The sequence below is a fragment of the Gambusia affinis genome, linkage group LG11 (genome assembly GCF_019740435.1).
Source record: "Gambusia affinis linkage group LG11, SWU_Gaff_1.0, whole genome shotgun sequence".
NCBI lineage: Eukaryota > Metazoa > Chordata > Actinopteri > Cyprinodontiformes > Poeciliidae > Gambusia > Gambusia affinis.
Window position 1 is genome coordinate 2,607,507 of NC_057878.1, and position 11,895 is coordinate 2,619,401.

The following is an 11,895-nucleotide window of genomic DNA, read 5'->3' on the forward strand; positions in this document are numbered from 1 at the left end:
CCCTGCATGCAGTCACACCTGCAGCAGCACATCCTGATGTCCCTGGAGGCTTCTGGACAGCAGCTGAACATCTGATCTGGACGATTCATTAAAAGATCATTTCATATTTTCTCATTCTAGCACAAATAGGTTAAAACCTTTTTTACCTTTTTAAAAGGTAAAAAAGGTTAAAAGGTATCAAGACTATCAAACAGACTTTATCCTCAAGGGAAGTTTGTAAACTGAATATATATATATATTTATTTTTTTTGCCAAATTGATGTTTTACTGATGGTAGTAGATCTCACTAAAGCTGCTGTTCTGTAGGCTTATAGCGAAGTAAGACTTAGAAAAAGACTAGCCAGCAGCAATTAGTAAACACCTGGTGGAACTGCTCTTTTCCTGAGAATATAGGAGCTACTTCTCAGTGCAATGCTGGTAAAAACCTTGTTAAAGGGTTAACAGAGGAGCCATGTTGTGATGACTTCCTGAAGATGGAGTTTCAGAAAGAGCAGGAGTTCTTAAGGTGACAGTGGCCCAATCTCCAGGCGTTAAATTACAAAGTCAAATTTCTTTTAAGTCATATTTATTTTTATAATAAAGTAATGTAGGTACACGATTGTGCTATAAAATGGGACAATGTGGCTGGAAAACATCACACTACTTTCATCTCATAGTATAAGGAAAATCTTGTTTTACCCTCAAGGGAATTTTTGTTTCTTTTTAGCCAAACTGATATTTAACTTCATAATGTAGTTTAAGTCTCCGTCTCACTAAAGCCGTTTCTCTCCAGGTTTACAGCAAAGTGAGACTCAAAAATAGTATTTTAGAGGGACATTTAGAAACCTTTTGCTCAGTCCATGAACATCCTCGTGATGTTTGCTGAATCCAGTGGTGCATCAGTGAACAGCCTCCACACAACTGTATGAATAATAGGTCTTTTTTTTTATTAACAGACATCATGAAAATGTCAACAGTAACAAAATTTTTAGTCCATTTAAAAAACAAACAAGTGGGTTGGACTGAAGAGACTCCTCCCACACAATAACTTAATGAGGAAGAGGGTTAAAGAAGGCAGGAAGTGGGTTGTGCTCTGACACATCATGTAGCCAATACTCTCCCTCCTTCAGCACGGCGCTCACTTTGAACCTGGCTAGAACAGGCCCGCTGCTGCTGCTGCTGCTCCCGCTAACAAATACTAGCCGCATGGTGCGCGTCACAAAGCAGGATCAGAGTCCGACGAGAAGGAACATCTCACTGCTAGATCACAGAACAGAGCTAAAGGTGAAGGTTTGGTTACTACCACACAAGCATCACACCTATTATTTCCATTTCATTAGGACAACCCCGACCCAAAGCAGGAAGGTCAGCAACACAGGTGAAGAGAAGCATGATGTGGGGTGTATATACAGAGGAAGTGGGGGCGGGTCATTTCTGAGGCAAACCCACCATGTCCACAGCGAGCCACTGGTCAGTGGGAGGCATCAGGCGGCTAAAATCAGGAGTTAAAACTTTAGGACTAGTACTGTGCTGCCGGGGGATAAACAAAACGCAAATATGATTCAATGTTTTGTAAAAACCCATAAAAATGTTGTGTCGAGGGTCAAAAGAGAACCTGATATAGTGATGGGGGGAGGAAGGGCGTTGCTATGGACAAAGTGGGTGGGAACCAGGAGGAGAAAGTGACCTTGTTGATGTCACCCTGCAGGCTCCTGCTAGCTTTACTTCCTCAGATACAGACAGAAGAGACAGGGGGGTGTGGACAGTGTCTCCATACACTGTAGTGTGTCTATACATATATTCAGATATATTTATGCAGAATGGGTGCGCCTCCTCTGTACTGTATAGATATAGAGCTGTGTGCGGCGGCGGCAGTGGCGTTAGGCCTCGCTCTCGCCGGCCGATGAGGTGTTCTGGACTTCCTCCTCCAGGATGGGCACTATCAGGTTGTCCTTGGACATCAGGTTGTACTTCATCACGAAGCGTGTGAACCGGTGACACAGGAACGTCTCGTTCTGTACGCGCACAAACACACACACACAATTGCTTTGTCAGACTAGATTTTTCTTGCTTTAGGTCAGTTGGGTGACCAACAACAAACTAACAACAATCTTGGTTATCTATTCCATCGATGTTCCGATGATTAGAACATGGCAAATTCTTCAGATTTTCATTTAACCCCTTAAGCCTTTTTTCAAAACAATATTTGAAATACATTAAAATATGCAAATAAATAATTCAGTTCCCTTTTAAAATAAGAAAATAAACATTGTGTTGCCTAAAATGTAACAACGTAGCTTTCCTTTAGTGAATGCCTACTCATTTTTAGATTCATTAATTTTTGCATTAATAAATATGATCAAAAAGTGGTTAATGGGAGATTTAGTGTATATTTTCTTACAGAATCTGAACCAAGAGAAGCTAAAACTTCCACTTGGATAGAACATGTTTATAGACAAAGGTTTTTTTTATTATTTTAAGTGCAAAATGTAAATATTTTTGTACAGTTTGTCTTGATTACTGCTCTGAATAAGTTGTCCTTTCAGCAAATTACCCTTAATAATTAATCGATTAGTAAATTAGTTGACGATATTTCAATAATCTGTTAATCATGATTAATTACAATTAATCATAATTAACTGTTATTTGTGTGAAAATAAAGTTTTTAAAGTTTATTCTGAGAAAAGTCTACATTGTCTTAGTGTAAACATCCTCAGGATGTCGGCTTCTACGTTAGTTTCAGACTGAGATCTTATTTTCTCTCCATGGTAACAGTGGTGTGTCCTTTCTAACACACAACCTATGACTTGATTGGACAGGGACCAAAATGTGTTGGGATAAAAGCAGAGACTTTAAACTGCTAATCCTAATCAGTGGCAATCCTTTCAGATGGGGATTATTAGTCTGAGTTAGTATTAGATCTGATCACAATCAGCCAGTCCTGTCTGAACTGCAACCACTGAGAAAAACAAAAAAACAATACACTCAGTGATAAATGGTTACCAGATGATCTTATTGGTCAGGCTATATGACCTGACCAATAAGATCAGCTGTTCCACCTTTATGAGATGCATCATATTGACAAATGAAACCAGGAGGGAGAACTTGGAGGACTTGAGTATAAAAAGCAACTGTATAAATAAGTAACCAAGAGCAGGTCAGTCATCAACACTCGCCTCATACTTGTCGAATATCTGACGATGATGGAAGTAGGCATGAGAGAATATCCTATAGATGCGGCGACAGACGGAGCCCAGCTTGGCCACTGATGACTCCTTGATGCTCACCCTGCAGCACAAAGCGGACAAGATGAGAAGGAAGAGGAACGTGAGGAAAACTCTCAACCCAGCAGAGAACCTCCACGTGCTTCACAAAACCACACAGTACACTGTATAGTAACTCGTTTCTCACACTTCCAGTAGTCAAAATAACTGGGGGGGTTTTAGCAAATTTTCAATGCACTTTTATACTTTTTTTTCCAAAAAAGAAAAAAATTTTTATTAGTACAATATCTTACATTAAAACATTTTCTATGAATATTTCCCCTTTAGGACAGAGGCTGAAGAACTAACAATGTTTATAATGACCTGAGGAAAAGCTCTTGACTGGTGAAAATGCGAGAAAACATTTTACAGGACGTAGCGGTGCTCTGGTTGCAGTTTTCTGGCCCATCACCAGTTTGTACAGATCCTCACCTGCCAATACTAATTTTGACCAGTACCATTTTTTTTTTGTTTTTTTTGTCTGAAAAGTCAGTATTGCGGTGAAGCAGTAAGCAGTAACGACCAGAATAAATGCTCAAAATAAATGTTGAATTTTCTGGAACGTAGCTGACGTTAATATACAACACCTTTATATATATCCACATGTAAACAGAGCGGGTGACTGACCTGCTGGGAAAATATTTGTTGCTATTGAGAAGACAGGCAGCTCCGTCCAGCGTGTGCCTGGTGTAGTCAATGGCAGGGCACTGCGATGGCGGCAGAACACACACCATCAATGAGAGCGACTTCTCCGTGTAGTCAAACCAATGATTCACTGGGACTCACCTCTTTGGGCGTCTTGTGGGCGGCACATAAGAAGATCCACTGCTCTGTGGCTGTCATCTGGGTGCAGGTGTCAGGGTGGCACTCACTCTGCAGGCAAACACACCAGCAGCACATGTGAGGACAGATGTTTCACAGCGGAAAACATTTATTTAGTCTTTCTGGCAGTGATTGTCTTTGAACTTGTGTTGAATGGCTGAGGAGAGTATTGAGCTTAAGTGTTCACTCATTAGGAATGATTAAAAGGTTCAAAGTTCTTCCTGATGAAATGAAGCAGCGAGAAAATAAAAACAACAAGTCTAACAAACTGTTCCACACAATGAGCCTGAAACTAAATATTTAAAAACTGTGCAGAAAAAGCAAACCGACGGATATTTAAAAATAAATCTAAGCTTTTAAGGTCAGACTTTACATGCACAGAAACTAAATGTGGAAAACTCACCTGCAGTTTTACGGCCAGTCCGTTAAGTTCCAGACAGAACTGCCTGCAACAGAACAAATCAGAACACAAAGGGGAAAAAAACCTGTAAATGTTTGGACATTTCTGCCTCAGTTTTACCCTCACCGTATAAAAACAGAACATTCACTATACTGGAAAATGGTTGTTTTTTCTACAATAACTGGTAGCAAATAATTTAACTACATGGATTTAGATTTTTTTATACCTTCATGACAAACACAAAAGGTAAAGAGGTGAAAAGGTGGGAAGGCATTAAGAGAATACAACCGAGTGGTTTTGATGTAAGCAAGAAGAAACTTTTTCAGCAAAACCTATATTTTTTTCCCCAGTATTTGCAAAGCCAATTCATTATTTTACTGGTTATTAAGAAACAAAAGTCAGTAACACTTTTGAATTCTTTTCTAATCGAAAATTGTATAATCATCATTGTATAATCGTCATCGAGTGAGTTATTGTGTGACTTTAATCACACGATAACTCACTAAAAGGACAGACTTGGACACCAGTCTAAACAAACAACGACTAAGCGCGAAGCTCAGGCAGACGTTTTGTTTACCTGAGGTGCTCATACTTCCAGACGCCTTCATCCTGACCCTCAGGAGGCTCCAGGATTTTGTCAATGTTGGAGCAGTCGGACCGTATGTTCTGCTGGATGTACTGAAAATAAAAAGACAACAAACATAGTAACAAAGAAGGGAACATGGATCAAAGAAGTCAGTCCTCGTTGTGTTTGTTTAGCTCTCCTACTTAGACTAGCTGTAGTCTCAACACTTGCACCGCCCTTAAGAAATATAACAAGAATCCAAGCATTCTAGACTCAAAAAACAAATGGGTTTGTTTTTAACCAAGATAAGAACAGAAGGTAACCATGTAAATTCAGCACAGAAGATAAACACTTGGTGGAATATTTCTGAAGTTTATTTGTATTTTACTTCATTTGTGTTACCATGCATCTATGCTTGTATGATTTTTATTTATGAATCATTGAGAGGTTTGATGTAGTACCCACTGTTCTGTACTCCATACATTACTCAGTAACAGTTTATATTCAGGATAACACATTAATAGCTACACACCTGTTGAACAGCTAGCGTACTGTCCATCTCCTCAAATGATTCATCCGGCCAGTTGTAGAAATCCTTTAAGAGAAAGGAGGAAAAATCTCAGAGCTAACAGCTAGCATTGTGGCACAAGTTACTAAATCACAGCGCTAGTTCGCCTACGCTCGCCACTAGAGCTAAGTGTCTGATAAATATCAAAGAGTCAACATTTGCAGGCATAATACGTTTTGACCAAAGGTTGCCGGGTGAGTTTTCACTCTTCCTTGAAGCTGCCTTGCTAGTTTACCTGACAACGTAAACAAGGTCGTGACTACTTCCTGTAAAGGTAAAATGAAAGTCACGGCTCTGTTTTTATGGGACTGGCTATAAACGCCATTTGACGCAAAACATCATTAGTTACATGAAGCGGTGACTCTAAATTCAAATTCAAGACAAAAGAGGCAAAATAGGAACTGTTTTAGAAAGCCCTTCATCCCAGCAATTAGACGGTGTAAAAAGCTAACTACAGCTAGCTGTGCATTCCGATGACAAGCCCCTCTGAGTCGGTGTTTTGGACCGAGCTGTCGACGGAAAGAGGCGGGAAGAAACTGCATGGCTGTCCGGAGATAACTCAGCCCGTCGTGTGGGGTCTATGTGGTTCCACCGAAGCTGAAACCAACCTTAGCCTTGGTTCCAGGCCGATTCCTCCTGAGAACTGCAGCTCCCTCCGCCATGACCATCTCGACAGAATACCCGGATGTTCGTCAGCGGCGACGTTGTCGCGAGGAAAGCGGAAGCTTTTCACTCAAGGGCGGGCGTGTTGGAGCTCCAGATTTAAAAAGTGAGCGCAAAAGTGAATGGATTTATTAAGTGTAAAGGGTAATAATAATAGAATACAGTATATCTTAAATTATTTGTGGAAGACGTGCAACACGAACACTGGAAAATGCCTCCACAAAATTTGCCTTAAAATAAGAAACTACAGACCTTATAGTCTAATTCCAGTCTTCTTCAAATTCTTGTGAGATTTTTCAGAACATACATAAAATTATTCAGAAAATGATCACCACTTGCATCCTTTGCAGTTTGGGCTTAGAAATAATTAACACAATCTACTACCTGCATTCTTTAAATCAGTGGTCCTCAACCTATTTATTACAGCGGACCGGTCAAGACTTGGCAATTTTGCTGCGCCCGGGAGGTAGTCAGATAATACTTCTGTATATTGATGTTCCCGCTAAAGCCTTTTTTTTTTTTTTGCCCCGATTCTTATTTCTTGCGCGGCTTGGTACCAATTGGTCCACGGAGCAGTATCGGTCCGCGGGCCGGGGGTTTGGGATCACTGCTCTAAAAGACAGTAAACACTACACAGTAACTGATCATTTCAGGTCTTCACATAAAAAAAATAAAAATAAAAAAAAACATTTGAGAGTTGCTTAAATTGCTTTTTAGTTCTTGTAATAAATCTTCCAGATGTGTATTGGGATTGTTGGTCATCACATGTGTGCTGATATGTCAGTCTTCCATATTGCTAGAGAAACCAGTGATAATGTGGCAGAAAAACAAAATCATAGTTTAGCTCCACCTAATCATTGCTGATGGCCACTAATGAGCAAGGTTCTGCTGGTTTCTTCCTGTTAAAGAAGTTTTTCCTCTCCACTATCACTTAATGCAAGCTCTGAATAAAGGGGTTAGATGTTAAATATTATTAAATGAAACTTTGTAGAAATCCACCTTCAATGATATTAAAGGGATTTTTGTAAAATCTCTTTCAAAAATCCAAAATTTTGATCATGATTGATTGGTAAAAGCAATAAATAAGGAAAACATTGGAGAGGGTGAATGGTTTTTGTATCAATTCCTTTCACTTCATCATGTCCTATTTTTTGTTGGTCCAAAACTCAAAATCATAAGAAAATATATTTAACATCTAAGTTTTGTTTCATAAGATGCGGAAAGGTTCAAGGGTTTAAATATGCCTGCAAAGTTCTGTAGAAAGGTTTCATCTTCCTCGGTGAAATCGCAGCAACATTATCATACATTAATGATACACACATGTTCACTGTTAAAAGAAAAGTGGGGAGTTGTGGATGTTATCTGCTGCAATATTTCCAGTTTAAATAAAGCCAAGTTTATTCCAGAAATATTACTTACGCCTCCATAAACTTTTAGACAGAAAAAATGTGTTTACATTTATGTTTGAACGTGCATTAAACTTGAAACCCCTAGAAATGTGTGGAAAAAACCCCAACACATCCCCATAAAAATAATACAATAAACAAACAGTTGAGTGACTTTATTATTGTAACAAAATGCAATTAGGATTATTTACAATTTATGGGACATAAAAAAGAAAAATGGACATAAATGAAATTAATTCTTCTCTGCAGCGATGATGGACTTCACACAAACTAACAAACAGAACTTAATCGACGTATTTGCCGAGAATGTCTCCGTCGCGGAACAGGAAATAGTCCTATGGGAGCAAAATATGACAAGTTAAACCCAGAAGAGCACAAAGCGTCTGCTGTGACTGAAACGGTGCTTCACCTTTTCCTCTAGAACTACTTTCGTTCCTCCGTATTCCGGTAGCAGGACCTTCTCTCCAACCTTCACGCTAACAGGCTGCACATGGCCTTTCTGAAGACAGAAAAGAAGAAAAAGACAGAATGTTATAAAAATCCCTGCCCAACTCCTCATCTAACCAGTTTGTTTCATCATGATGGTTGTTGTTGGACATCATCCCAGATCCATCTCCGAAAATCTATCGAAACAAAATGGCCGAATTGCATTGTACCTCTGAAATCAATAGAAATGCTCTGTAAAAAGTTGCAAAAGCTTTGCATCACAGAGATAGCAAAGATGTAGGTATAAGGTCTGCCATGTATTTATGTTATTAGGATAAAAGTACAGACAGTCAAGATTATCATTTGCTCTTGTGTGATGATTTACTATTAGAAGCAGAGAAAATAAGGAAACTCTGAGGTATGAAACATGGCTGAAAAAGTCCAAAACTTCACGTTGAGCCCGATAAAACACTTGCAGTCTGTGTCTTTAGGTGAAACCTTTTTAACCCTAAAGTCTCTGCATGAAGCTAACTGCATTTCTAAAGGGCCTACAGATGACAACATAGGAAGAAACTGAACTGGCATACTGTGGACCGCCATCTATTCAGAGTTCAGTATTCACAGATTTTTCTGTGGAATGTAAATCCAAAATACTTGTGCAAAATCCCCCTTTTAGTACATTTTTTTTCCGTAGAGCATATCTAAGATATTTAAAGGAAAACTTTAATATTGGGAAGTTCAAATACCTAGCAGAGATGCTGCTTCACAAACTACTGGCTGGCTTTTGTAAAGTAGCCAATCCAGGAGTGCCATTTCTTTTACTTGGCTCTAATCAGCCTTAAGGAGGATGTAGATATTAGCTTCTGATGCAGAGCTAAGATTGTTTGTACTGTACGTTTTAATGCGCATCAAGATATATTTGGTGTGAGAGCCATTAAAATAGGTCGTTCTAATCATTTCTAGAAGGAGTCTTAAGTATTTTGGATTTTAGGTATTAGCATGTGGCTAATCCCTAACCCCAGCAGGGGTCAGGGGTTAGCGGGGGTCCACTACTCCATCCGTCTTTTCTACCTCACTTTGTGGGCCTAACTACTCACTACTCTCAGGAAGGTGTAAAAATCTGAATCTGTGGACCGAGGCAGCCTGCAGATTACAGCGTGATGATTTCAATCTACCTAAGAACAACACAAAAGTTACATGATTAAGGTACAACAGGTACTGCATCAGACAGCAAGCTGTGTGAAACATGGAGTAGAACTCAAACTATGGGGGAAATGAAGGAAACAATAGATCACCTGGTTAACAGAGCCTGGGCCGACTGCCACCACCGTGGCCTGCAGTACTTTGCCCTGGGACTTCTCCGGCAGCATGATACCTCCCTTGGTTACCGTCTCCGCTGTGAGACGCTCCACCAGAACTCGGTCAAACAGGGGGAGGAACTTCCTGAAGGCCTGTAAGAAACGGTGAGCTCCAGGTCAACCATGGATCATATGGACGGGAATTAGTTTTTAACTGTAAACCTATAGCATCATTTATTCAAACAGAAAAATTTCCTCCAAGTCAAAAGTTTTCTAGAAAACGTTAAGTTTTTGCTAGCAAATTTCCAACTCAGAAATATCCTTGTTTTTTCTATAAAATGTTAAGAATAAAAAAATGTACTCTTCTTTTTTTTGTTCTCCAAAACGTTCCTAATATGCCCTCGTAGAAACCAGACATGTGATTTCAATTGACATCAATTATCAAAAAGCCAGCAATAATTAAGATTGTGACTTAGTTTCTATTAAAACAACTATTGTCAGTTATACTTACACTTGCAGGTAACTCAAGTCAGCTTTATTACATTTGGTGAGATTTTAGCAAATGCCTTAACGGAGGATTCCAATAGTGGCTGCTGAGTTTAGGATAACAGCAGATGTACCAGTGACCTTGTGTCAAGGCTTCTGGTCCCAGCATGCTTACTGGGAGGAGGAGGGGCAGGTACGCGCTCTCTCTCTCTCTCTCTGATCAGTCGACCCTGAAACTTGGCAGGACGAGGACGACTCGACTCACTGATAAAACACCTGAAAACCCAACACAGTTTCTGAAAGCTTCAATGCCTCAAGCCTCTCCGGCTGGTTGAACTGCCTTCTTTTTATCAGCTGCATCAACTCAATGACATCCCATCAAAAATATATGAAAAGAATGAATTTTCTGTATCATTTCAGAAATCGCTGTTAGAGCTGGAAAGTCATCAGAAAAATATTAGCTACGAAAAGGAAATTAATGTGGGCTGTACAAAGGAACCACGTCAACATATTTATATGTTAACTAATTTAACCAGGATTGTGTCACAATTTACTTTTAGGTTTACTAAAATCAGGATTGAGCACTTATTTATCCCAAAGTATCTGTACGCTAACTGATGGTTACTTACTCATTAAGTTTGAAATTTAGAACCTTGCATTAAAATAATCGAGTGCTCTTAATGTAGGAATTCTACAGAGACCATTCCTAAGGCTTCAACTTTTTCCTGAAATGCCAGGAAGAGTGCTGGAGTGACTGGAATTATCTCTGGCTGTTCAGTACATCTTTGAAGGTTTTTGATTTAACAAAAGCAATCACACTATTTTTGTTTCAAATATTTGAAAACATACTTTATATCAAGGCATTTTATCATGCCATTTTTACAAAATATTCCCATATCATCAAAACCAGTCCATGGCAGACATCCACCATTTACTTTTATTTATTTATTTTTACAAAAGTAGACAATGACTCAGCATCTAGGATAGTATTACCTCTTTTAAATAAGATTTTTCGTACACGTTCTTTTGATGACATGAGACTAGGCTCACTAAAATGATAGCAAGAGCCACAGTTGTGCTGAACTCCTACAATACAGCTTTAGGGATCAGTTCCAGAAAGTTTTGTCTGCTGCAGTTAAGTTTCCCCAACCCTAAGGTCGCGGGTTCGATCCCTACAACTTTACATGTAAATGTATTAAGCTGAATAAAGTCTGCGTAGATAAAAAGCCATTTCAATAACTAAAAATTATTAGGTATCATAGCAGCTGCATATATTCAATAATCCTGTTTTTTCTTGCTGTTATAAACCTATTCTTAAACCTATTCACGGAAATACAAGGTAAATGTGCGGTTGAGACCCCCCACACACACTGTTCTCCTCAGCAGCGTGACCTTGTGAATGAAAATTAGCTTACACAACGTTAGCTGACGCCTCGATGCAGATAAAATAAAAACCTTACAAAGTATAACCTGTCCCTGTCTAAACCCTGTGCACCCAGCTGTAGCTATCTCCAACTATTAGACGCTGTTTCTTACCATTTTTTGTGTGAGAGTCTGTCAGGAGCTGCACTGAAGTCAACGAGCGTGGAAATGAGGCTCTCCTGTACTCCTTCCACGTGAGGAAATCTCCAGAAGGCGCATGCGCACTACCTCTCTGAACTTGACGTGGCTCACAGAAGGTTCTAGTACACCCGGGGTTGATTTTAAAAAATCTATTTTGTTGTGAAATTCTATACATTTTTAAGTTAAAATGTGCATTCATGCATTTAAATTACTTTAACTTAATTTATTTTAAAAAGTTTCTCATTTGAAGCTCGCGCAAGATTGCACAACGTCAACTTTGACCTGTGTTGGCTTCTCCAATGGCACGCAGGAAATTTCTGGAACCTCTCGCCCGGGAACGAGCATATCTGTGGTGTTATTGGACCAAAATATCATAAATAATCAAATAATCATTTAAAAATCCGAGTATTTTCTGAAATTAATCTCTTCGTTTGCTATACCGTAGATAAACTTAGA

General features: G+C 39.2%; 1 protein-coding gene across 3 annotated transcripts; it reads right to left on the reverse strand.

The window, feature by feature from the left end:
- Positions 1 to 905: 905 nt before the first annotated feature.
- On the reverse strand, positions 906 to 11,817 carry LOC122839509 (MOB-like protein phocein). 3 transcript variants are annotated; one of them, XM_044131123.1, is made up of 9 exons: positions 11,413 to 11,555; positions 9,388 to 9,543; positions 5,562 to 5,624; positions 5,042 to 5,142; positions 4,468 to 4,510; positions 4,029 to 4,115; positions 3,870 to 3,949; positions 3,156 to 3,267; positions 906 to 1,994 (listed from the first exon to the last, which is right to left on the reverse strand). In XM_044131123.1, exons 1-9 carry the CDS (start codon positions 11,413 to 11,415, stop codon positions 1,860 to 1,862), a joined length of 780 nt encoding a protein of 259 aa, XP_043987058.1. In that variant the 5' UTR covers positions 11,416 to 11,555; the 3' UTR covers positions 906 to 1,859. The 3 variants fall into 3 exon arrangements, with proteins under 3 accessions (XP_043987058.1, XP_043987056.1, XP_043987057.1); XM_044131121.1 differs by lacking the exons at positions 9,388 to 9,543; positions 11,413 to 11,555 and adding exons at positions 6,206 to 6,351; positions 6,513 to 6,747; XM_044131122.1 differs by lacking the exons at positions 906 to 1,994; positions 3,156 to 3,267; positions 3,870 to 3,949; ... (2 more) ...; positions 5,042 to 5,142; positions 5,562 to 5,624 and adding exons at positions 7,807 to 8,001; positions 8,076 to 8,165 and having other exon boundaries at positions 11,413 to 11,817.
- Positions 11,818 to 11,895: the final 78 nt, after the last annotated feature.

What these genes read in the sequence shown, in the direction of transcription:
- LOC122839509 (XM_044131123.1), bottom strand. An exon ending in TGGAAGTATGAGCACCTCAG is followed by an intron (nt 4,511 to 5,041) that starts GTAAACAAAACG and finishes GTTCTGTTGCAG; the next exon opens with GCAGTTCTGTCTGGAACTTA. An exon ending in AGATATTCGACAAGTATGAG is followed by an intron (nt 1,995 to 3,155) that starts GCGAGTGTTGAT and finishes GTGCGCGTACAG; the next exon opens with AACGAGACGTTCCTGTGTCA.